Genomic DNA, 26,843 nt, shown 5'->3' on the forward strand with positions numbered 1-26,843 from the left:
CACCCCAGCTCCCACCTGCCCCTCCTGTTCCCATCTCCTTTCTCCATGCCGCATGGCTGCCACACACCCAGGAAACTTAAACTGCGTGGAAGCTTCTTGAGAAATGACAGGGAGAAGTTGACAACGTCTCTAACGAAGACCAGACAGGAGGGGGCCCTGCCTGTGGAGTCCTGGGAAAAAGCAAACCTTGATTCGGCATCAGGAGATCCGGACGCGGGTTCCAGCTTGGCTCCTCAGCAGCTGCGTGATACCGAGCCGGTTAACACAAGCAAGAGGGTTCCGGCTCTGGGGCTCACTGGGATGTCTGCTCCTCGAGGACAGGGGTTCCGTCCTGTCCCCCACTGAATTCCCAGAGCTCACAGCAGTAACTGATCTGAGCTACTGCGTGAACGTCTATGGTGTTGACTCCATACATTGTTCCCAGGATCAAACGATAGTGTATTTAATGCTATCTTTAAAAGAAAAAGTATTAGAAACATACATTGCAAAGTGGGCATGTGCCTTGGAAAATATGGCATAAAAGGCCGCAGAACTACACCAGAACTTTCTCTTCCCCCATCCCCAGCCAGAAATCTCAGTTCCTCCAGTGTTACCCACCCCAGAAACGTCAAAAAAAACAAAGCAGCTTTTTTCTTTTTTTTTTTTTTTTTAAAAAAGGGGACACTTCAAGCCAGAGACAACTGAATTAACTTTATTCTCTTCTAACTGCAGATTCAAGGTATACAACTGAACAGTGCTATTTTTCTTATGAGACTTATAAATAAAAATACAAAAAATGTTCACTACAAAAAAATCTACTGTTAGTAGGATGTAAAAAATATTCTCTTTGCTATAGAAGGCACAAACTTCACTTAGTGACACATGGAGAGAGAAAAAAAACCTGCAGCAGTAAATTCATTTTTTTTTTTTTTTTTTTTTTTCCTTTTTAAATCTTGTCAGAAACACTGAAATTACAAAGAAACGCATCAATCTACACGGAACGAAGGCAGATGCGGAAAGCTGCGACCAGGACCGCACTGACATTGGGTGACATGGGGACTAGACCACAGAGGGACTAGCAAGCAGGGCTGGGGCTGGGCAGGGGCAAGGGGGGAGGGGGGAAGGGGGAGGGAGGGGGGGGAGAGAGAGATTTGTACAAAAAAAAAAAAAAAAAAAAAAGTAACCGGTAAAATTGAAGAAACAAAGTTGGGCAGCCTCCTAAAATTAGGCTAAGAGGAGGTGCTGAGGTAGACATGAACTAGAACGTCAATTAATTAAAAACACGAATTCTTGTGCTGTCACCACAGAAGACAAGCCACAGAAACAAACAAGTAACAAAACGAAACGTAATACCCAAACCAAAAGGCTTAGTTTTGCTTGGTCCAGCAGGGCAGCGGGGGCCCCCAGTGCTATAATTTACATACATATATATATATATTTATCTTTATATATATGGGTTGGATGTCATGGTGCACCACCACGGCTTTGTAACCTCACAAAGATCATGCATAACACTACGTGAACAAATTCTATGACACACACCAGGAGGCTGGTACCCTGTCTGCAAAGTGGGCCATCAAGGACCCAGGAAGGCAGGGCCGGCAGCCGACAGGCCTGCGAGGCCTACACCCCTCTCTCCCCACCCTCTTCCCCTGACCCAACCTCCCTGGTCTCTCTTGCACCCTCTCCCGGCTGGCTCTGCCTTCTCCTCCACCCATGAGCGCCACGGAGCAGGGTCAGTCTGGCTTTCTTCCCTCCTACTGAAACGTCCAAGGAAGTGCTGCCATGAAGATCCAGGAAGGAGGAAACCAGATGGAAGAGGAAAAAGATAGGACAGAGGCCCAGGAAAAATGAACAGAGTCTGATCTTTCTCTGCTCCTCTAACACGTGGTGCCCCAGCTTTCACTCTTACTGGACTTGCAGGGGACTCTCCACAAATCTCGTCCTGCCCGTCACCCTCACTGGACAGTCCAAAGGCTGCCCCACCACTGCTCACCCCTGCAGCCGGCCGTACCAACAGCATCCAGAAGGGTACCATACACTTGTGAAAAATTGCAGCAAATATTGTGTTTTTTTTCTACACATGGAGAAACGTTCAGGCACAAAGACTAAACAAGCCCGCATTGCATCCCTGGATTGTACTGAATCACTGGGGCCCCCAGCCTCCCTACCCACCCCTGCACCCCAGATCTACCTTCCCCATATCCATGGCCTCCTCCAAAGCAGCCCAAAGCAGCAATGATATTTACTATTTTATATCTCTCTCTTGCTATATATATATATATCTATATATTTGTCTATCCTATATACACATAGGATTTTAATGCTTTGAATGAGTGAAGGAGTGAATAGGGAAAGAGCACATGATGGGTAAATGTCACCAAAAGCATTAAGGGACACGCCTGTAGGAGCTGAACACTAGAAAGGGACCATTAAGCAGCTCGGACTTTCCCGGCTGGAGAAGTTTCGCTAATGCTGGGTAAGGCAGTAGCAGGGAGGGTCGTCAGCGGTAACACAGCTAAAGGCAGCAGGTGGCCAAGGGGCCAGATGGCAGAATGGAGAGGGAAGTAACACTCAGCTCTCACCTGGGGAGACAGCACCCTCTGCCCTCCTAGTCTCCCCAGCCCCCTTTATTCAGACACATCTGAAGACTCCAGATAATTTTTGACCTTTGCCTTGGCCCTTAGGCCTGGCAAAGAAGGCCTTGGCAAGGTCAGAATTACTTCATCTTTGTGAGTAGGAACCTAGCAAAGAGGCATGTTGGACTCTATCCAGGTGTCGAGGCTTCGTCGGGGAGGAGGGGAGAGCAAAGCCAACACAGGCGTCTCCCATTCAGTATCCTTCAGAAACCACCCATCCTGACCCTCTGTCCTCATTTCCCTGCTAGGGTCCCTCAGGGACGGTGGGGGGCAGACAGGTGCTCACTTAGTACCATCCGATGCTGCAACACCAGATTACAACAATACTGCGTGACTGAACACACAACCACACACAAAAAGCACACGCGCGCGCGCACACACACACAGAGGGGTATTTTGGTGGTGGCGGTGGTGGATTTTTTTTTTTTTTTTTGTCTTTTTTCTTTCCTATTCACATTACAAAAGGAAAAAAGGGCAAGGTCCTGTAGAACTGACGAAGGAACTAACAAACATTACAAAAATATTACAATTTGTAAATATTAGCTCAACCCTCTCAGCTTTTATGAACAGGGCAGGAGACCCAGGCTGCGTGGGAAGGGTGGGGGCGAGTGAGAGGTGTCAGCTACGTCTATGGAATAGTTTCTTTTTTTTTTTTTCCTTCCCCACCGAAGTTGCAAGAGATCTTGCTGGTAAAATATTGTTTTCGGGGGTTTACAGACCCCCTTCTTCCCAGGCTGGGGGAGGAAGCATAGTGCATAAACATTTCTTACAGACCGCCCCTCCCCCAGATGATTTGCCTCTTTTCACATTATCAACATGACAACTGCTCTAGTCACATAGTTCAACTTTTTTTGTCCTTTCCAAAGCACTAAGTCATTATTACAACTGCAAAAGAGCATCCTCCCTACCTGACCATCCCCGACCGACAGTCTAGTGACACGGTCCCCCCAAGTTCCGATCCCCCCACACACAATTTTTAAGGCCTTCAAATTTGGTGGGCAGGATTGCAGGGGAGGGCAGGAGGGACGGGGCCGAGGGACAGGGGGGTGGTCACAGCAGCACCCATCCCTCCGACTTCCCTAGAGCCCTCACAACCCTTCTCCCCAAAACCACTTCCCCAAAACCACTTTTAAAACCCTAAGATAAAAACGCAGCCACAACTTTCTCAGAGAGAGAAAGGAAAGAAAAAAAAGAAGACAAACAAACAAACACAACTCTTACAAATAAAGCATGAGATGAAACGGAGGGCCCATCCCAAAGCGAACCAAATATTGCAAACGTGCTTTCCAAAATTCAGGGTGGGGAGGTTGGGGGGAAGGAGGGAAACAGAGCAGCAGAAAGGGAGGCAGCAAGGGAACAAAAGAAGAACTGGAGGAACGTAAGAGGTAGCTTTTAGAAAAACAACACGCCCACCCTAACGCAACAAAACAGAGGCCGGCTCATCCCCACGCCAGCCCTGCAAATTAGACCCATTTTGGCAATGATAACGCACACAGAGGCGGGGCCACACGATTGCAGGGATCTGAATAATACAGGACCCCAGGCCCAAAGGACCCAGCAAATTCTAAGAAAGGTAGGATCTTCTCCAGAGTGTTTTAGGCTGAACCCTTGCTGGGTACAGAGGCCTCTGGGAGGCCCTGGGCAGAGCCAACGGTGACTCCAGAGTGCCCCTGACACACCCTCCCTTTCGCCCACCTTCTGCTGACCCCGGCTCTCACGTCCTGATCCTGAGTACTCCACTCCTTCCGTCCAGCTCTGTCCAGCTGGGATGGCAAGGGGCCGTGGCCAGCTGAAGTCTACTAAACCAACTATTAATTTATACAAGAAACAGAAAAGAACGTCCTCCCCATTTCCTCCAACCCCCAACCAAAAAAGAGATACAGGGGTTAAAAAAGCTCATGAGGTCACAAAAAACTGAGGTAATTCAAGTACAATGTGCTAACAGGGGAACAGGGGACACAGAAAAGAAGCAAAACATTTACATAAGGGCCAAAGCGCTTTCTACTCCTCTTCCTCCTCTCCTTCCTCCTCCCTGGGAACTTGTGGGGGGGGGGGGTTGCCCTGAGAGCCAGGAACTCTGTGCTGCTCTCTGGACCAGGGCTGGGGTCCCCACCCCCAACCAGCTAGCCCAATCCCCGGGCAGGGCGTCCCCTTCTCCAGGTGTAGGACACATCTGGGCACATCCTTCCCTCGGACAATGAGCCCTTTCACGGACGCCTTCTCCTAGGGCCTGAAATAGGGGTGGTAGGGATTGGTGTTGGTTTGCTTGGTGGGACGGTATAGGGTTAGTTATGTTTTCCCATTTTGGAAGCGAAAGCAGCTCAGCAGGAACCTCGCTCATGACAGGGCTTGACTAGGGTGGGGTACTCCGTTTATTTTGTGTTCTCAGAAAGCGGAGGGTGGGGTGAGGGGGCTGTGGAGTCCAATGCAGCTTCCCAGCTAGGGAGCTAAGCCAGGAGGGAAGGCGCTGCCTGATGCATGAGGGGCTGGGTACCCCTGCACTTGGGAGGGGCCTCTTGGAGGCAGGGAGCAAGGAGCTGGGGGAGGGGCAAGAGCCATGAGGCTTCCGAACACCTTGAGGGGACACCCCGAGCGGCAGAGCTGGGGGGTGGGGGGCTACAAATGAACTGAGTGGTGGGAGGGAAGGAGAGCCCCTCCCACTCCACTCTGCCCCCAGAGCTGCCATGTGACCTTCGACTAGTGACTGTGACCCAACCCAGCCCCACCACCTGCGGGCCCCCTCCCTCTGAGGGCGACAGGCAAAGATTGTTTGGCTCTGACCACAGCACCCCTCACCCCCTCCCTAGCCTCCACTTCTGGATGCAAAAGGAGGGTCTGGGTGGAGGGAAGAGAAAAATATACCACCAAGTGAGCTAAACAAACCATGCTCACCCCAACCCAAGAAAATGAAGCCAACCTCCAGCCAGGGAGGAGGGACAGAGGCCGCCGGGGAGGGGTGGTGGCGGGGCATCCAGGTCACTTGGAGCCCCAGAGAGAGTCCCAGGCCAGACAGCTATCAGGTTTCCTTTTTCTTCTCTCTCTCTTTTTTTTCTTTTTTTCTATTTCCTTTTTTTTGTCTTTTTCTTTCTTTTTTTTCCACAGTCCTTCCTCGACTTCATCCTGCCCTAACTCTTCTCTCCCGGCTGCCCGCTCCCCCGCCACTGCCGCCGTCTTGCCTCACACGTAGCACAGGTAGAGGTAAGTCTTCTCTATCCTCCAGTCGGGCGGGATCTCCTCGGGCTTGTGGCCCTTCATGTGCTTCTGCATAGAGGAGAGGCTGGGGCAGTATTCCGTGCAGATGGTGCACTGGTAGGGGGAGGCGCCGTTGTGCGTGCGCAGGTGCTTAATCATGGCCGAGTAGTCCCGGGAGCGCTGGTGGCACAGCTTACACTCAAAGGGCTTCTCACCTGTGGGGGGAGGGCAGGAGAGAGCCAGGACACAGGGAGAGAGCCGTGAGGGTCTCGCCAGGGCTGCTCTGGGCCCTCGCTCGCTGGAGACTTGGGCCCCTCTAGTTTAGCACCTCCCACTAGAACTTTATGCGACGACAGATGCACCATCCAATACGGTAGCCACTGGCCACAAAGAGCTACTGAGCACCTGAAGCACGGAGGCACCATCCAGTATGGTCGCCCCTGGCCACACGGAACTACTAAGCACCTGAAGTGTGGATACACCATCCAATATGGTAGCCATTGGCCACAGAGAGCTACTGAGCACCTGAAGCGTGGCTAGTGCCTCTGGAACTACATGCTCAGTGGCTCAGAGGGACTCCATGGTTCCTCATTTCAGCAGCCACACGTACCAAGGGGCTGCCCTGTTGCCAAGCACACCCTTAGCCCTGCCTCATTCTATTTAACCCTCCCAAAGGCCCAGAATCTTACCTTCCGAAGAAAGGATATGGGGGTCTAGAGAAGGGACAGTGAGGCCCTGAAAGTCCTTCGGGATATTCCTTCTAGGGGAACGCGGGGATACAGTCGTTTTGAGGCTACAGCTGGTAGGGAGGAGGGGGATGAAAATGAGGGAATCCTTTCCTTCAAATGTGTTCCATTTGGGATGCCTACTCCTCTAAGGCTGGACCCTGCCTTCCCAGGGGGGCTAGAGAGCAGTGAGGGACAGAGAGCCTGGGAGTGCCCTGCCACACCCTAGCTGCTGCCCAGCCTCCTCCCAGTTAGAGTCCCCTGGAGCTGAGCAGAGGGTGTGAGGGAACCTTGTTTCGATACAGTAATTAACTGGCCAGCCATCTTGCTATCAATACTCCTCTGTGCAGAGGCCCCAGCAAATAATGAAGTAATGAACAGCCAAAGTGATCTAACTATCGACCTGCTATTTACAATAGTCACCACCAATGCATTTAATGATCGGCTCACCAGGTCACATCCCCAGCAGGGGGCTAAGGAAGCCCCAGGGCTCTGGAAAATACCGGGAGGGACTCTAGCTGTCAGCAGCAAGCACCCCACCCGAGGCTTTCCTTATGGCCCAGGCTGGAGGCAAGAACACACAGCTATGACACCACACATCCTCTTCTTATTGCCTCCTTTATCCCCCCACCTCCTATGGAAGCATACTCTCCCCTCGGCCAGCACAACCTGTCCTCAGTCACCCCTCAGTCACCTCTCCCCACCGTCTTCTGGTCAGGATGGCTGCTTCCCCTGATCAGAGGAGGCTTCAAGTTTACCAGATTCCACTAGCTTCCACTACGCCTCGTATCCTCATGGGAGGTCCTTCTGAATACCCACCATCCCCCCAACCTGCAATGTGCTGCTGGGAAGCAGTTAACAACTGGCTCTCCAAAAAGGCCCGATTCTGTAGCAGTTGCCCATGGCCATGTTGGGACTACTCTGACCCCGGCTGCTTTTAAGCCACTGAGGTGATGTCACTGCACTTGGGAAGAGATGGGCAAGATGGGCTTTCACGGGCCACTGCAGGCCAGCTCCAGCCTTCCACTGCCCCCGAATCTGGCAATTCTGGACACCATGGCCATGTCTACTCGTTCTGTCCTCAGACCCCACCCTCTGATCACATTTCTCTTGCATAAAAAGGAATGTGAAAGCCCTGTGAAATGCTACAACGTTATACATGAAGAGGGGTTAGTAAATATACCTGCCCTTCTGATCTCTGAGAAGAACTCAACCCAACAGTGTCTCAGCTCTCCAGAGCTGAGTGCCTGGAGACCAGACTCAGTGCCCACCCCCCAGTTCTTACTCTAACCCCCAGTAACAAGAAACCATCCCAGCCTCTACTTTTCAGTAAGCAGGCCAACTTGACCCCAAATCAGGACGCACAAACTGCAAGCCGTTGGCATGGCTGCCTGGAAGGCCAGTCTGGGCCCCTGGAAAGCGTGCCATGATCAATTAGCAATGTCTGCCTCGGCCCTGACCCCGGGCGGTGGCACCTGGGCCATCGTGCTAACCTTCACCAGAGTCACGTTCCAGTCTTGGGGTAAGTCTTGGACCATCCTCGCCCGGGCTGCCCTGGAGAGCCACCTGCCCCTTACCCCTCACCCAGGTCCCTGCCCCAGCTCAGGTGCCCTCACCGGTCTTCAGTACCTGTATGCACCCTATAGTGCGTCTCCAGCTGGTGCTTGAGGCTGAACTTCTTCCCACAGCCATTGCACTCATAGGGTTTCTCACCCGTGTGGATGCGTTTGTGGCTCTTGAGCGTGCTCTCGTCCCGGAAGCAGCTGCCACAGAACTCACACTCATAGGGATGGTCGCCTGTGGGGACAAAGGGCTGGATCAAGGCCTTGCCTCTCCCCGCTCCCTCTTTAGGAAACCACAAGCCACATTCAGTACGCCAGGAAGAGGAGACTGCCTGCATTCACCACCATTCTCCAAAGACCATGGAAAGACCCGCCCCTCCCCCCCCCAGCTCCCAATGTGAATAGTGTGTTCACACAGGTCCGTACTTTACTGTGGCCCCTCGGTTGCCCATGGGTCAAGGGCCAGTCTCAGGAAGAGAGAGCGCATTTGGTTCAGGGATGAACAGCAATCCCCAGAAAGCAGGCCCCCACAAAGGGAAAGCAGACCTGTGGGCTTTGAAACCTTGTCCCCCAGCTCCTCAGGCTCCCTTCTCTTCCTTTTCTGTAGGTCAGGGGCAAAAGCCATGTTAGCCTGACTGACTCCCCCCTCCTCAAAAACCACCCTCCAATCTGAGAAACAACTAGATCACACTGCCCACCCCCACCCCGCCCAAATGCTTTCTGCTCTCTTCCTCCTCCTTAGTTTCAGCAGCTATGCTCTCTGCTTGATTTCTTCTTTTCTGCCCAGCAAACTCCTAGTCATCCTTCAAAGCCCGGCTCACACATCACCATGGTGTGGAAGACTCCCTGTAGCCACCCCCCGCCCTCCAGACAAATTGAGTCACTCTCTTTCTTCTGTCCCCAAAGAGAAGAAATGTCTAGCATTTTGTTATTTTAGCAAGAAACACAGGATTCTCACTGTACAGAGGAGAAGAACGAGAGGCTGAGAGATAGATGGTGTGTAAGGTCAAACAGCTTGTAAGCAGCTGAGTCGGGATTCAGGTCTGGTTCCAAGAGTGTGGACACGCGATACTCATCAGACCGCTAAGTGACACGCTGTACCGTGTGTCTCCTGTCATGCCCTCGGTGCCTCTAGAGTGGAAGCCCCTCCAGGGTAAGAAGGGGGTCTCATGCATCCCCGTTGCCTCGGTACGGAGCACTGGGACGCCCAGAGCAGGCGCTCGGGAACTGGGGGGTAGATGAAGTTGTTACCGGCTCCCTCCACCCAGCGGGGAGAGCTGTCGCCCATGGCCTGGAATCAGTGCCCAATCAGCCTCCCTTCCTGCGCTTCCCGCTCTTCAGTCCTCTGGAGGGTGAGAAGCCGGGGTGTGGGGATGCACCATCTCTTTCTTTGAACCACCCAACGCGGGGGCTTCGGGGGCTGAAAGGTGAGGACTTCAGCTACTTATTTATTACAGGAGTGAAGGCACAGACAATAAAGATAGATTGATCACCCCAGACTTTGTTCATGAATATTTAAATATCGCTGATTCGTCTTGTCACTGTAATTACAATTTCTCTGGGCTGCATCTCCAACAACCACAGTTTATGGTAAAGAATGGCCCACTGTATTTCACTTGTCCCTCTGCAGATGCGCGAGCCTGCCAACCGTGTAATGTCCTCTGCATTTCATACATTTTCTTCAGCTGCTGAAGGTTTAAGTCATCCACAATGACCTACGTTTTTTCATTATCCCCATGTCAAACCGCACTCGTGCCTGGGCATAAATTGTCCTCCTCGTTATAGACTCGCATGCCTGTGCCTTCACTTCCTCTTTAAAATGATATTTTACTCTCTTGTCTCTCTCCTCCTCAGGCCGCCAACCCAACCTCCCCCCTCTCCAACGCAGGCCCCTGTGCCCACATAAATTCTCATCTCTTCTGATGGTTCTGAAGGGTTTTTAGGGCTCTGTGGGGAGTGGATGCTGGGGTCTGCTCACTGCAGGCTCTCTCCCTACAAGAAGTCACGGAGGGGTAGGGTGGGAGCGCTCCCACGAGGCGTCGGACAGGAGAAGGCGCAAGAGCAGAGCCGTCCCTCGACACGAATTCCTCCCGACCTACGGGGCCCAGCCCTGGCTCAGAGGTACGTGCAGATCCGGGGCCGGACTGAATCCTGGGGTTCTCGGCACCTGCTTGCCCTCTGGCTGCCAGGCTTGTGCAGACCACCTGGTCCCTGACCGCCAGCCCAAAGGGAGCAGAGGTCCGTGCACACGCTGGTCCTAATTAGCTGCATGTCTGTCCAGCTGAGGGTCAGTCTGTGCGGGCCTGTGCCCGCGTGCCCCTCTCCCCGTGCAGACGCCTGCACACACAGCCACCCCCCGCCGTCTGACATCCGACTTCCCCTCCTTGCCGAATTGGCAACGATAACGACTTTAATCAAGGATTCAGTATCCTCATTAAGATATAAATAAATAAATAAAGCAAGGGCCACGTGAGACTTCAGCGAGAGCCCGGTAATTAAAACGTACATCGGCAGCCACCCGGCCGGGGGAGGCGGGGGGCGGAGAGCCACCGTCTGTGCCCTTCCCCTCCAGAGGGGGGCCCTGAGAGTTCAAAAAACAAAGGGTTAAGGCAGAGAGGTTTGTTTGATCAGATTTTTATGAATTTAATTATGAAGTGGATCACATGTTAAATGAGTTTGAATAGGAAATCTCCAGAGTCAGCCCCGGGAAAGGAGTAAAGTGGAACTCGGAGGGAAAAAAAAAAAAAAAAAGAAAGACACACACACACACACATGCACTTTGAAGCATGGCAAGCACCTGGCCTAAAACCCTCACCCTGAGACTTAATGGTGTCACTGTGGCCAAAATGTACACAAAACTGGCTGCAGAACTCAAAATCCAATTTGTGGCACGTTGATTAACTCTGTACCCTCTTTAATGAGCTTGACATTAAGTGCAGGACAAACGAGACTAATTAGAGCCCCTCTGGCCTGCCCAGTGCATCTGTGACCCCAGCGGCCTGTCCTCACCTGGTGGTTTCCCTGGCACCGGCCCGGCCCCAATCCAGCGCCTCCTCTGGCCCCTCCCTTTAGCACAGCTGAGAGTTTATTATATGATGAGCCGTGTGAATCAGGGATCCATCAATGCCAAGAGCGCGGCTGGACTAACCTACAAAACACAGCTGTCGATGCTAAACACCCGGCCCCAGCAGCAACGGGGCCAAGAACAACGGAATATTAATGAGGCATTGTGTGTGGGGGTGTGCTCAGCCTGTATACATACAGCTTGTGTGCACAGGGCCTCGCTGGGGTGAAAATCGATGGGTGTGTATATGTGTGCGTGGGTAGCACACGTGCTCTATTTCCTAGATCAAGCAAGTTGCTTCTCCCAAACTATGTCTGGAATAGCCCCTCCCCACAGATCTGTGCATGACTGACACAGGGGCAGGTGATATTCTGACGTCTGCACTCCCAGAAGGGAAGAGCAGGGCACATCCTGGGTGGACTTCACAGGGCTGGGACCATTCAAGTCCCATGAAGCCCACACTGGTTCGACCCGGCAGCATGCTTCTAAGTGGTTGAAAGGTAACTGGCCACTTTGTTCATTAAGGTTGAACTTGGGGACCCAGTGGGGGAGGTGTGGACAGGCTGGTGCCTATACCACAGGGGATGCTTATACAGTCACTAGAGAAAGTCCTCATTGATATTCCCTCCTCCTGAGCCCTTCTTGTTGGGAACCTACCTTATGGGACCTCTCCTTGTCCTATGCCAGCGAGCCTGAATAGTTCTAAGCAAATCAAGTGATGTGAAGGCAATATGCTCCCCTGAAGTGAATGGCATCAAAAAGCATGAGCGGGGTTGGGGGGGGGGGGGCTCCTTGATGAAGATGCACACCACTGGCAGGACAGGCCTGCTCGGTGCAGGATAAGTAAAGCCCCTTCCTCATTCCGCAAAGCCCGCCACCCACGAGAGGCCTGGCCTGTGTACTTAATCCCAGAGCTGTGATAAGACCCAAGAATGAGGAGAGAGAGGGTCCTACCACTTCCTGTCTTGAGGCACACAACTTTTTCTACCCCCTTCAACAGACATGAGCATACGCCCCATTATACACCCCGATACGGAGCGTGCCTCTCTGTCTCCCGGGCCCACCCTGTCCCCCACTCCCACTCCAAACCCAGGACAGAGCACACACAAGCAGAGACACATGCAGACTCAGAGAGGGACACTCCTTTCTCCATGTACAGTCAGTAAAGACCCAATTTTGTCACAGAGAAAGGAATGAATTTAAGTCACCCATTACCTTGCTAAGGGATCGATCTGCCCCTCGGCCCTCAGGGTCCATCTAGAGGGTGGGGCACAGGGCCCAGCCCCCTGACTCACAACCACCTTCCTCTCCCGTCCTCTGGCTCATTGTTCATAAACCCTCATCATCTCCCCTAAGCAAGGTTAAGGGCTAAGGATAGAAAATTTGCTTCTGTTATTTTAGAGCCAGCAGGACCACTCCTGCAACATTCCCTTAGGAGCCCAAGGGGGACTTCAGGAGCGAATGGTCGTGGGGTGGAGGCTGTGGCAGATGGTTGAGACCAAACAGGTAGTTTTTTTTCCCGAACTAGGTTTTGGGTCCACCTGCCTCAGAGTCTTTTGAGAATATATATCAAGGACGCGTAGTCTCGGATCCCACCCACATCCGCTAAGTCAAAGTTTCCAAAGGTGGGACCCAAGAGCCTGCATCTCTAACGACCACCTGCTGTGTGGAACACACAGAGACTGGGAACCCCAGACCCCCAAGGTGGGATGGGGAGAACAACGAACACGTACGTGCACCATGGAGGCGCCCGCATGCCCACCTCGAACCAAGAAGGGCGGAGGGCCGACTCGACCTCACATCTCCACTCCACATTTTTGGAGGTAAATCCAGACACGGGTTCCCAGAGACCCCGACCATCCACCTGCCACCTGCACGGGCCTACCTGTGTGCGAGCGCAGGTGACGTTTGAGGGCGGTGTGGCTGGGGAAGGTGCGGTTGCACTCGCTGCAGGTGTAGCTGCGGACGCCCGCGTGGACCTCCATGTGCTGCTGGAGCGCGCTCTGAGCCTGGAAACGCTTCCCGCACAGCAGACAGAAGACAGCCATGTCCGTGCCTGTGGGAAAGAGGAGCGGGGAGAGCCTCAGGGGGGCGGAGCTCAAGGCCATTCTTTACTCGTCCAGGTCCAGACGAGAGAGCAAGAGCCAGGAACAGGACCAGTGCCTCCAATCCCCCAAGCTCAGGGGCAGACCCAAAGGCACACCCAGCGTTGATGGAGCACCCAGTGTGCCACTGCAATGGTGGATAACATCAACTTACCGCTCACCCTCACGGAACCTAAAGAGAGAGGAGAAAGAGAGGATCGGATGCGTCGCAACAATAAATGTGCGTCAGCAGCCGCGTGTAGTGCTGTGTCAAAGGCAGGGTACTGGGAAGTCAGGGTGGCCTCTGTGAGGAATCACGTAACGAAGACGGTAATACGCACCCAAGCCATTGCTCAAACATAACTGCTTTAAAATCCCATCTCTACCACCTCACCTTTCAGATAAGGCAAATGAGGCACACAGACAGACTGAGCAACTTGTCCAAAGCTCCCCCAGAGTTCAGAAGCTGCAGACACGCCGTTCGAACGCCGGCTGCCTGGGTCTGAATCCTCTCCGGAGGCTAGCCACAGACTCTATTCTTTTCTTTTAATTTTTTTTTAATGTTTACTTATTTTTGAGAGAGAGATAGAAACAGAGTGTGAGCAGGGGAGGGTCAGAGAAATAGGTAGACACAGAATCTGAAGCAGGCTCCAGGCTCTGAGCTGTCAGCACAGAGCCCAATGCGGGGCTGGAACCCACGAACCGCGAGATCATGACCTGAGCTGAAGCTGAGCTTAACTGACTGAGCCACCCAGGCACCCCAACAGACCCTATTCTTTTAACCAGCTCTCTCTTCCTTTCACTTAAGAGTCCATTCATTCAAAAAAAAAAAAAAAAGAGTCCATTCATTCAACAAATATTATTCTAGTACCTTCTATAAGGGGCACTCTCTTTTGGGCACTGGGGATATAACCATGGAAAACTAGACAAAGTCTCTGCTGCCGTTGTAGATGTCACCCCGCACCCGGGAGAGAGCATCCCTGAACACTCTGGAAAGAAACGTAGTTGATTGGAGGATCAGAGAGAAGAACAACACAGCTGGAGAGACGGGGAGACAGTGGAGGGGAAGGCCAAACCAGCAGGCAGGGCCAGGTCATGTGGGGTCTTGAAAACCACATGAAGATGTTTAGGCTGTGTCCCAAGACCAATGGGCAATTGTCAAAGGGCTTTAAGCTAAGGAGCGCCATGAGATTTCCATTTCACTCTGTCTGGTCATTCCCTGCACTCATCAGAAGCACAGGTGAATTATGGTACCCTACACAAACAGGCTGCTATTTTCTATTATCAGCCCACTTTCTGATCAACCTGTTCTGGAGCCACAGCCATTCTGGGTACAGCAGCCCATGAGGAAGCATCTACACCCACCATCTGAGTCCTAACTGGTGGCTCACTGCCCGCCATTTTGGATCCTGTTTCCCTCAGCGTGTCAGCTCCCCTGGGAAGCTCATCTCTCCCCTCTTGGTGGCATCTGGGTGATATAACCTGTGCTCAGCCCTGCATCGCCCTGCCCTGTGTGAAGGATGCAAGTAAGTGGGAAGGGTAGACAGGCCTAGCATCTGTCAACCCAGCCCAGAGGGGGAGGAAGGGCGGAGCTCTGTCTATTCTGTGTGGAATCAAGGAGCTTCACATAGGTAGTGGGGTGAAGAGAAGGACAGCATGAGGACCTTGCTGCCTCCCGGGTCACCCAACGGGGACAGCAAAGCGGGGGTCCGCTCTCGCTGCCTCAGTCCCATTCGTGGCTGGGTTTAAGATGAACTAGTGGGAAGGCCAGACCCTCCCCCTCCCTTCACAGCCACCCCTGCAGATACTCAGAGGCCTGGGCAGCTGGAGCCATGCTCCATCCTGCCAGCAGTCGCTGCCTGCATCCAGGTCCAGGGAAGGCCGGGCGCAAAGCAGGAGCGCGGTTTCGCTCCCGGCCTCAGTGCGCACGAGGGAAAGGAAGAATACAGGTGTTGTGCCGCTGCTTACCTGTGCCGCCATCTCATTGAAAACTTGCAACCAACCCCACTAGGCAGGCATCCTCCTCCCTCTTTTTTACGAATGGAAAAACAGAGCGGTTAAATAACCTGCCTAAGGTCACACAGTCCGAAGAGGCAGAGCTGGGATTTGAAAATGCCCAAGGTCTGTCTGACTTTAGAAAGCACAGGGCCAGGCCCCTATGTTCTTCTGGGTGTGCAATCTGTCCAGGCCTCTCCTGGAAGGGGCACAGTGATGACGCCACCACACCGGCACTAACCCAGCTTGGTCCAGCGGCCCCCGGACCTGCAGGGCCCACTGTGGCAACAGTGAGACCACCGTGGCCATTGGGAGGGGACCGCAAGCGGAGTCACAAGGTACAGCCCTCTGAGGCCTCCCAACCTCTGAGGGCCAGCAAGAACCCCAGGAGGTGCCGGGGTGCTCGGCTCCACCTGCCTGAGAGGGTGGTCTGTGGGACAGGAGCCGACAGTGAGCGGCTGGTGTCTGTCTAGCAGGTGAACACACCCATGGGGGCAGTCCATCTGCAATGTGTGTGCAGTGAGACAGCTGCCCTGGCTGATTCATCCCGAGGGCCCCAAGCACCAGCCCCGATTAAGCCAGATGTCAAACAGCTGCCTTAAACTGGTCAGCTGGGGCAGGCCTCCTGGGCCAGCCAAGCCCTTCAGCGGCCCACAGTGCTCCTTCAGCATCCCCTGAAATCCCCGGCTGTGGAAGGTGCCTGGGTCAGAGGGATCGTGACAGTCCCAGTAGGATACCCCAAGCCTAAAAAGCCAAGCCCAGAGGAGTTCCAAGGGCTGGTACACCCAGCAGGACTGACTGGGGATACCGCAGCTCTCTGCCCTCTTGGTCTTCCGCAGGCTCCTCAAAGCTGCCCCCACGAGGCCATCCGTACTTCTCAGGATGGCCTGGACCCTCTTTGTGTCCGGCCGGCACACTCCATGAACGTCACTAAGTGTAGGCACTGTGCTAAGTGACCAGGGGGATGCTGAGTTCAAGCACACAAATAGGGACCCAGACTAGTTCCCAGGCAGATCGATGACCCACCAGGGACAAGACAGGGTGACCCCATGAAAACTTTGGCTTTGAGAAATCAAGAGCATTAACCAGCCAAGGAGCCGGAGGAGGGGTCCAGGGGCCGGGATAAGCAAGGAAACACCTCAAGAAAATCTCGGAGCAGGCAGACACAGGACAGACCCTGAGGACGGACCCAAGCAGGGGACGTTAGTGGAGGGTCAGACCACCGGGGCCACATCGCCAGGTGGGACAGATCACACTTCATGCTACAGGCTATGCGATGCCAGGAAAGGACAGGGGTGCTGGCGTGACCCAACCTGCATGCGAGGACAACGCCCCCAGGGTCACGTGGGGACCAAGAGCAGCAGCAAGTGATCAGAAGCAGGCAGAGAGCGGATGGCTTTTTTGACAGCACTGGAGGTGGGTGGGGACGAGACTCGGGTACGGGCGTGAGGACCAGAGCGGGGGGAGAGAACTGAGGCCCAGGCTGGAGATGGGAAGCATGGTACACCTACAGTCCCGGATGGTCAGCTCTGTGCCAGGTTTCAAGTTACATAATCACCACGTGGGAAGGAAAGGCTGCAATGTCCCTGCAAAGGTCCCTCTCCCCTTCCTAGGACATCTCACGAGGCTCAGGGGCTCTCCTTGGCCACTGACACACCGGCCTCGGTGCAGAGGTGAAGAGAAGGGGCCTCAGAGGCCCCATATCCACTCTCTCCTTCCTTCTGTTTGGAGACCAACAGCTGAGGAGATGGAAAAATGTTTAAAAAGCAAAAAGGAAAAGGTGGCGGGGGGAGAAGTGGGGGAGACACAAGAGAAGCCAGTGGTGCATGCAAGCTAAAAATCTAGAGACTAGATTTGAGTTATTAAACAATTTGCTGTAGTTTCTGCCTAGCTGATTGTTCGCATGTATGATGAGTCAAGGCAGATTCTATTACACTGGGAGATTAAGCAAATAAATGCTAGCTTTTGGAAACACATTAAAACGTGGGACTATGGAAATAAAATTATCTAGAAAATTGTATTAGCAAATTCATTAGCTGCAGTGAGGTGTGCAGCCGGCCAAGAGGGCCGGGCAGTGTTAAAACACTCGGCTCCTTTCAACGCCTGAGCTCCAGAGATACTCGGTGCTCTTTCTGACGCTACAGAGAGACTTTGTGCCTGAGACCACACTGGGGAGACGGGAGGAGGCTCCACTGTTGGCAGAAAATCTTCAGTAATCATACTGAAGGAAGACAAAAGTAGCACAGAGGTCTTGGTCTGCCACTCGCTTGCTCTGTGATCCTGAGCATGTCACTGAACTTCTCTGGACCGGGCTGTGCTCATCCTTTGCCACACCGCCTGTAGTTGCTGAGATGGTGACGAACGAGATACCCGTGAGCGTGGCAGAACGATGAAGTGGTAGCAAGAGCCACTACCGGCCCGGATGACGCCCCTGTCTGACTTAGAAAGTCATGCCCCTTCCTCTGGGCAGACACCGACGGTCACCTGGGTGCACAGCTCTCACGAGCAAAGAGGCTGGATTCCAGCCTCCACGTCCCCCCCTCAGCCTGGGCATCCTCCCACAGCAAGTGAGCTGCTTCGGGATCACCGCAGCCCCACACAACATACGAGCCTACATTGTTCCGTCGACTCAGGGCTGCTGCTTCCAGAAGTGCACTCTAGAGAAGGCATCCTGGATGAGTTACACCATTTAGGACTCAGGGCCAAGAACATCTTCTTCCTCTAAGCCTTCATGACTACAGCACATAAAAGCCTTTGATACATTTATTTTTGACACTCAGTTCTGCCTAAGAGATTGGAAACCCTCTAAAGCAGGAGCTGTTTGCTTCAGCTCTGTGTTCCCCGACACAGAGCGCAGGGCCCAGCACAGAGCAGGCACTCAGTAATTGCATGGTGCTTAAAAGAATAAGTAAGGAGCTGGGAGACAAATCGCAAAGGGCAGAGGGGGCAGGGGGTACGGGCAGTCCCGGTTCAGACAGCCAGACCCAAGAGCTGAAGAAAGCTCAGACCAAATGAAGCCATTCCTGAGCACTTCCAGGGAGACTCTCCTTGGCAATTAGTGATACTGAGTGACCCACAGCCATCTGATCTTGTTGGGGCCTCTCGTGTCTATCTGGTGGGCTGGACAGGACTCCCCAGTTCTCACTCTGTGTCTGAGCTCTGTTGCTCAGAAGCAAAGACTGAGACCACCAGTGCAGTGAAAGAGACCTCCGTTCTGGCCCAGAGGCACCGCCTTCCTGGCTTTGTGACCCTGGGCCAAGCAGCCGCTGCCCTTGGCCTCATTTCTTCCTCTAGGAAACGGCATTCCTAACTCACCTGCCTAACTCACCTGCCAACGTCAACGTCCCAGGGCTGTGATGAGGCAAACGACAAATCTTTCTGAGTATGTAAATTCTACAAAATGTATTGTTTCCTATCAATCTGTAAATTTCAATGTAAATCGGATACATAAATTAGCCTTGGTCCAAGGAAATAATTTATCAGGTCAAAGAACAGTACCTCCTCTGCTCTTCTGAAGACTGACTGGAGCTCAGTCTTGGGCTGTGTTCCAAGGATGTCTGCCTGAAACGGCTTATAACTGGAGATAAGAGGAGGGTATGGAACGAAATAACCTCCTGAATGAAAAGCATGGTTCCGGGTAATGTGGGCAGAGCCCGTGCAAACATCTGGGCTTCCTTTTGCCTCACTTCTGTCTCTGGAGATGGTGACCCACACCTCAGCCATCCTCCACCCCCAAGGGTAGCACAGCCCGTTTTGGCTGCAGGGCACGTACGACTCACAGACTCTCAATTTAAAACCAGTTTAATTATAGCCAAAAAATGGGAGAAAGCCAAGGCCAGGGTGGAACAGGAGGCAGGAGGGGTGACATAGACCCAGGATATTTATTTCACCCAGGTGATGACTGGGTCTGAAATTATGAGCCACAAAAACCCTCATGTTTACACCTGTGCCATTTACATACCAATTAGCTCTTTAATAGAAAGGAAGGAACAGGATCAGAGGGGTACACAGCTGGAGGAGATGTTCAGGTGCGACACCTTCTTGGAACAAGGCTCTTATTATCTCCAGCATAAGCAGTTTCTTAATCAAAAGAGCAAAGGGATCTAAATATACTCGGGCTTTTTTTGGTAAGCTAGCTATGACTGCCACGTGTGCATGTGCCGGACTGTGTGCACTCTGTGTGCGTATGTGCGTGCACACGCACCACGGATGGGCTTGTCATGTCCAACCCCACCTAAGCAAGCCAAGGAAGAGATGCTTCCCCTGCAACCGCCAACAGGTTTTTTTTTGTCCCCAGAGGAAGAAAATGTCAACTTTCAGGGGTTGTGAAAACCTTGGTTTAAACTGAAACCGTCTCCTACCCTCCCTCCCGCCCCTCCCCCCTGTCTGACCCCCAAATCCGTCAGACATGTCTTTCTATACTTCCTCTGACCTCCCGGATGCCATTGCCAGTCACGGGCAGCCCCAGTAGCCACACATCAAAGCTATTGATGAGACTGCCACCTCTCCCCGCTCCTCAGCTTTCTCCCTCCTCCCCCCACCCCCTTCGTTGGTAAAGAACACGGCAGAACTGCATCATCCACTGTGCACAAGAAAAAGACGGAGACGAGCCGTCCAAGGCTGACTCACACCGAAAGCGGGAAGACTCTGTCTGCATCTCAAGAGGATGGAGAAGGCTACAGGTGTGGAGGGGGCAGGGACACAGAGCACACGGAAAGGAAATAAATGTCCAGCCATGACATCGGCAGGAGTGCCTCCCTTTTGGCTCCCCCTGTACCATCATTTAGGGTTTGGCTTCTTTTCAAGGGATCTACTGGAGAAAGGGTCAAGAGCTCCCTTGCTATCTCTTCTCTCAGGCACGTGTTGCAGGATCATGTGCGTGGAGCTCCAGAATTCCCAGGCTTCTTCAGGAGGCTAGCTGTGAGCACAGCAAGGGCTCAGTCTGCCCAGCCCAAGACAGTGTCAGCCCAATGACTCCAAGAAAGACAGCTTCTGAGCATGGGAGACCAGCCCCACTATTTCCTTCACTGCTGTCGGTCTCCCCACCACAACAGGTAGAGGAGGCTAAGAAAACATCTTGGAAGGCCCACCTCAAACCAGATGAGCCGCAAGTCTGGGCACGGGTGCTTGTCTCCGACATATAGAGTCACCTGCCGCTGGGACACCTTTGATCATCTCTGTTCAGTTACATCTTCTCAAACCAAGCCAAGAGCTAAAAACCTTAGCATCTAGTCTTCTGGTCAATTCCAGTCTCCTTATCCAGCCCTCCCCACCCCTTTTCCCTTTCTCTCCTGAAGCCTGGAAAGCGGTCTCTATAACCTTCCACTTCCACAAGGGAAAGGGGGACGGTTATGGCTTCAGAGCATCAGTCCAAGGAACAGAGAGTTCTCAATGAATAACCAGAAAGGGGAGGAGCCAGAACAGCTGATTCAAATTTGTTTTCAAACTGAGCCGGGGACGGGTGAGCGATTACATTTCTCAAAGCACACACCCCTGCACACGTGCACGCGCACACCCTTGCGGTCTCTGGGGGAATGTGGCCGCGTCCTCAGGCAGCAGCTAGCAATGCTGGCTCCCAGAAAGCCGTGTATTTGTTTAGCAGTGGGCTGCAGACACAAGTGCATTTCATTACTCGGCACCTCCAGCTACAGTAAACAAATTTGTCAGCTCACTAGCTCATTAAGGTGCACCCCGGACACAGGGGATTTATTGAGACCTGCACAATAAAAGTAACATGAATGGATTTACTAATTTTGTCAATCACTCCAACAAACGAGCCGGAGAGGAGGAGAAACTGGAAGAGGGGGACGAGAAAAAGGGGTGGAAGAGGAAGGAAAGGAAGCAAAACGGAGGAGGAAAAGTGGGAGTTTGGTTTGCAACAGAGTCAACAGGCTAGAATGAGATCCGGTCTGTGCTGGGCTGGGCCGTGCTGCCCGGTTACATGACCGCCTCCCCACTGGCACGCCCTCATGGCGGGCTATGCTTCCCAGGGTGTATGGCCCCTAGCAGGAAAGGCGCCAAGGGCAAACTCAACTGCACTACGTCAAACTGATGGGAACCTCCTCCTTCATTCCCCCCACCCCAGCATCTGATGCAGAAGTAGGGAACAGAACCCAGTATTAAAAGCCACACCAGGGGAAGCAGCAGCGACCTCCACACCAGGCACCTCTCTCCTCTTCCCACCTATACCTGCAGCCACTTCCTAGTCATGTACTTGAACCCTTTCAGACATTCCAGAGTGAATCCAAATTTCCACCACAAGAGCAAGAAGAGGAGGAAGAAGGAAAGGAAGAGAGAGAGAGAGAGAGAGAGGGAGAGAGGGAGGGAGAGACAGAGAGAGAATAGGGGGTGGGCTTGGGGTGGGAAGTAAATCCGGAGAGGTATGCAGCCCTCCGGTCTGTAACTTTCAAAATGACAGCAGGACTGGGGCAAAGGTCGCAGGGTCCGTGGCCTTAAGCACCTCCGCCAGCTGTGGCGGTGCAGCCTGGAGCCCGCAGGACGCCTGCCCGTATAAATCAGCGGTAAGCAGCCCCTGCTGGGGGCGAGGACAATGGGCCCACACGGGGGCGGGAGGCAGGACAATGGGGCCCGGCCAGTGCGCAGGCCCGGAACAAATGTGCCCTGGCACCACGGGGGCCCCCATTTGTGAAACTAATTGGCCCACGATTGAAAAATTGGACCAACTTCAACAGCCCTGAGAGGGAAGGGGCAGCCTGCAGTCGCCCAGCCCCGGGGATCAGAAGCTTCTCCCAGGTCCTGCCCATCTGGGAGAGGAGAGCTGCCTCTGAGACGGGGCCAGTCTGAGAGGAGACGGACAGGGGAGACGGACCGAGCAGGTGAACAGAGTGCTGCCTTGAGGGACCCGGGTGCAGCCTCTCCTCCTGAGATACAGAGAGCTGCCTTCCTCGATTCCTCTACACTGCCCTTCTACAGGATAGACAGGCAGTGGTCTACCCTCGGGGTTCCCAAAGGCTCTGGACTTGGCACCCCTGGGGTAGGTGGGTAGCACACACAAAGCTCCAGTGGGTTCTTCCTGCAATCCAACTGGCATGCATTCCGCTCTGTGCCCTCAGCTCTCCGTAGACGGCATGAGCTGGACTGTAAGAAGCTAGGATCACCCAGTCTCTAACTCCTCTGGTCCTGGTGGCTTCTTGGAAAAGAGTCCCTGAAGGGTGTGATGTGGGAAAGGACAGGCCAGGGTAATTATCCTGCCATTGTCCTCCTGCCCTACCCTTTCCTAGGACTTTACACCAACTGAAGAGGGTGAAGAATGGAAAGCACTGAGGTCTTCAGCCAGAAGGCCTGTCCTCCAATCCTGGCTCAGTGACTAAGTCACTGTGCACTCCTGGGTAGGTTACTAGACATCTCTGGGTCTCCGTTTCCTGACTAGAAAAATGAAGGTGATAATAAATGACCCTTGAAACTTTTCCTCCTACTGCAACAATTATTCTAGGCCTATGGAAGAGCATGCTGGAAGACTGAAAGATCCTTCTTCCACTGAGATGTGGTGAAGGCATTTCTCCCTCAGAGTCTGATTGGAAAGCCTTCTTTTAGTTAAAGAGAATCTCAAGGCTTCACTAGAAACCACCGTCTTAGGCTCACAGAGGGACGGTCACCAGGTGAGGCAAAGAAAAGACCCACGTGTATCACTAGGGGCCAATCTAGGTCTATCACCCCTAAGTCCTTCTCAAGCCCTGTGAGATAGGGAATTTTAGGGGATTTTAGGAAGATGAGGAAAGCAAGACTTGAAAGAACGTACTGGGTCCTTTCTCTCAAGTGACCAGCAATTACCTGCTTAGTTCCTTCCAGAACTGGCCATACGATCAGAAGGGCAATTCTGGAGTCGCTGGGTCTGAAGATACCTCCAAGCCTCTGTACTAGGCGATGGTTTGGCCGATGAGATGAGAGAGAGGGGAGCAAAGCTTTCTCTCCCATGCCCCCCACAGTGCTGTGATAAAAAAGCCAAAGAGTGACCCTCGGAGAGGGTGAGCAAGAGAACCAGACTCTCTGAAGCCAGTGGTCTCATTTCCCTACGGCCCTGTGCCCCCACATGGTGGGTACCTCAATTTCTTTTTAAGTTTATTTATTTACTTTCAGAGAGAGACAGGTGAGAGGTGATTAGGGGCAGAGAGAGAGGGAAAGAGAGAGAATCCCAAGCACTGAGAGTGCAGAGCCCGATGCAGACCTCAAACTCATGGACCCTGAGATCACGACCTGAGCGGAAATCAAGAGTAGGACGCTTAACTGACTGAGCCACCCGGGGGCCCCAGGCACTGCAATTCGGAGCAGTGGTTCGGGTCCAGAGCTTCAGGAGGGGGTACGGCGGTTCTGCCTGAAGATGAGATCCGATGTCCTTATTTGTGTAATAAGTTCTTACCAGATCTTGTTTATCTCTTCTGTTCATCAAGTGGACAAGACATTTTCTATAGAGACTCAATCTCTCTGGTTCCGAGCATCCCCCAAGTCATCTTGAGGCCCCCAGGGGAGGAGCCAGGGCCCAGAAGAGGGGTCTCTGGGAAAAAGCAACTCAGCTTGGGTCTTATTTAAAGACCTGTAAACCCCGATGTATTTCACAGACAGTGAGGTGGATGTAGGAGGAGGTCCAGAGAGAAAGGCAGGGAGGGACAGACAAGGAGAGACAGTCAGAGGCCAGACAAAGACCCAGAGAGACAGGAGGGGTTGGGGAGGAGAGCAGGGGTTGGAGGGGGACAGATATTCAAAATAAAGTGAAATGTTGATTGTTTCAGGGCCATTTCAATATCTGACAAACATCAGGCAATGAAAAGAAAAAGCAACCGCATATAAATAAACAAAACCCAACCAAAAAAAAAAAAAAAAGAGAGAGAAGGACGTATTCATTTTACTGACATTTTAATGGTTCTTCTCCTTTCCCCCCCAGAAGATGATTACAAATTAAGCAGCATTTAAACGCTTTTTACTGTCAACAATTAAAAGGAGGGCTGGGAGCCTGAGACTGTGGTAGCCATTCATTCCCACGGTAACCAGGCTATCAGAGGCACCGCCAGGCTTCCCATACTGTACCGCACACAATGGCCAAAAAGGGAAGAGTGCGTACACCGTTAATTTTGCAGGACATTCAGAAGCAAATTAAAATATAAAAAGCTCCCGCACAAAGGTAGATACCAAGAGTGAGGGCAGGACAGGTCAAGCTCTTGGAATTAAAGTCTTAGCAACGGCAGAGTTTAAGCACAGCCTGATTACACCTTATTCAAGGCTGCCCTGCCTTCGTTTTATGGAGACACAGACACAGAGAGAATTTCTCAGGAAGGATGGAGGGTGGAGGTGGCTTTCCTAGACAGAAAGGAATAAACAATTAAAAGGACCCGGCAGCTCCAGGCCAGACCCCAGGTCCCAGGGAGTGAAGGACGGACCCACCAGCTCCCTCAACCTGCACTTCACCGATGGGCACTGGTCCACTGACATCTAGCCCTTTCGCACCTGTGCCATGGCTTTCTCTGTTGCATCACAGAGAGGAACCAGGTGATCTTCATTTCATTCTGCTCAGAGGAAAGGGTTTCATTCCGGAGTGAACCAAACGAACAGAGGCAACTGTTCAGAAACTGACCTGCCTTCCGTCCCCACCGATTCACTCCCACCCCTGCCCACCCGAGCATGATACTACCCAACACTCACGCCTTTCTGAAACGCTAAAAACCCTCTGGGTTGGGTCCCGGTAAATTTTCTCTCGCTAGAACCCTTGTTTAGGCTACTCAAAAATGGATTCTAAGAATCCACATCATCTCAGGTACCTTTTAGAATAATGGGATAATGAAAACTCGCCCCCTGGATAAAAGGGAGAAAAGAAAGGACTGAAAGAAGGAAACGGAGTCGGGTGGAGAAGCAGGGGATGTTGCTACCCGTTTCCTTTCCAGTTCTTCGGAGAGCAACGTGGAAAGTCACAGAAGCGAGCTGGCTCCAGAGGATGAGCCGGGTCCGTTTCTGTACCGTAAAGTTTAATATGCAGGAGGGGCGACAGAGAAATAAAAGAGACACGTCCCCTTTAAAAGGAAATATAATTTACAGTGTGCAGCCAGGCGGCCCATAGTTTCAATCTCGTTTACTATAGAGAAAACTCTGCTAGCTGTTCTCTATCCCACAAATCCGATTTAATCAGACAAGCCAGCCAGCGTGGCTTGGAGTAAAAACGGATAATTAGTAAACAGAGAGCTACTCCAGTGCTTCATTGGCATTCGAGTTGGGCTACTGTGTCGCATTTAAAATGCAGTCTGATGAAGTTTACAAAATCAAACCATTTGTTACTCCTATTGAAGAGGCTTCAGGCCACTTGCAATTAAATTGGAATTAGTGCTCAGAATGAGACACAGCAAATTCATACTAAAAAGGGATCTGACTTTGAGACATTTGACTTCACTTCAACAGTTTTCTGTGTGAGTGTGTGTGTGGGTGTTACCGAAAGACGCCTCACTCACCCCGACTCTGCAGAGCTCCCCAACTCGGTGAGCTTGTCCCCCACAACCTCCTACTCTTGGGGCTGGCTGCGGGGGGAGGGGGATGGGGCCACAGGGGAGGGACAGCTGACACTGGAGAGCCAGGCCCTGCATTCACACCAGGACGATACTGTACTAGGGAAAATGTGTCCACAAAGGACCATATGGCTCCCTTCTGCATTGAGCCTTTGGACAAGGGGGTGGAAGGGGGGGCGGGGAAGCTGCCAGAAGGCACACTTCCAGGGGGCACCGGCCCCGCCCACCTCAGACAGCAGGCTGGCGGCTCTGGGAGAACGGGGGCACCTTTTCCCCGTTGGCCGGGTTCCTGTGACGCTCCTGCCTTCCCTCCCTCCAAGGCGCATGCACAGGGAGGGTTTCTGTCACCATGTCCTAGCCCATCAGCATGCCCCCGGCCCGGTGCGCTGCCCTTATAGGCAGAGAAGACTAGACAAACTCTGTCTTGGCAGGGCTCCCTAACCTAGAGCCCACAAAGCCCCCAAGCCGTCCAGGGACAGAATTCAGGAGGCTGGTGAACTTGGAGAAGAAAAAAAATTGAATCTCTATTTTCACCAACCTCTACCTGAAATTCGGCAGCTCCTTCAACGGGGAATAAAAGCAAAACAACCCCAGCTGCATTAGCCGTACATGCAGCTTGGTCGTGGACAGGGCAGATATTTGCGTACCCACACCACGTGAGAAGTGTTGCATTTGCAGCCAAACATTCATGCAAACCGCTCCTGCAAAAATACAGTGGACGTTCAACCACTGCCTGAGCTTAACAGGATAACAAAGAACCACACATAGGTACTACAAATGATTTTTTAAAAATATTTTTCTGTGTTTGAAGTTTCCATTTATAATCTCAGGTATTTTACTTGATGCATGGATTTCACCAGACTTCCCTGGGGCCCCATAGCACAGAGCTTCAGTTTGGGAGGATGAAACAGCTCTGTGGATGGATGGCGGTGAAGGTTGCACAGCGCTGAGAACGTACTTAACGCCGTTGAAGTGTATGCTTAAGAACACTTAAAATGGCAAAGCCTATGTTATATACGTATTTTGCCAAAATAAAAAGAATCCTTGGTCTCGACCAGTCAAAAGTTACTTGTACAGGAGTACAGCCCTCTGATGCTC

At 52.6% G+C, this 26,843-nt stretch overlaps 1 protein-coding gene across 4 annotated transcripts in view; it reads right to left on the reverse strand.

Moving 5' to 3' along the window:
• Positions 1 to 675: 675 nt before the first annotated feature.
• Positions 676 to 26,843, reverse strand: part of ZBTB16 (zinc finger and BTB domain containing 16) — a 193,281-nt gene continuing 167,113 nt past the window's right edge. For all 4 annotated transcript variants that reach the window (XM_060604793.3, XM_060604791.3, XM_060604788.3 and 1 more), the window contains 3 exons: positions 13,047 to 13,217; positions 8,165 to 8,332; positions 676 to 6,025 (listed from right to left, as the gene is read on the reverse strand). In XM_060604793.3, coding sequence (XP_060460776.1) covers positions 5,796 to 6,025; positions 8,165 to 8,332; positions 13,047 to 13,217 — 569 coding nt within the window. In that variant the 3' untranslated portion in view covers positions 676 to 5,795. The remainder of the gene's footprint in view (positions 6,026 to 8,164; positions 8,333 to 13,046; positions 13,218 to 26,843) is intronic.

Source organism: Panthera onca, chromosome D1 (assembly GCF_046562875.1).
Source record: "Panthera onca isolate mPanOnc1 chromosome D1, mPanOnc1 haplotype 2, whole genome shotgun sequence".
In the NCBI taxonomy this organism is placed as follows: domain Eukaryota; kingdom Metazoa; phylum Chordata; class Mammalia; order Carnivora; family Felidae; genus Panthera; species Panthera onca.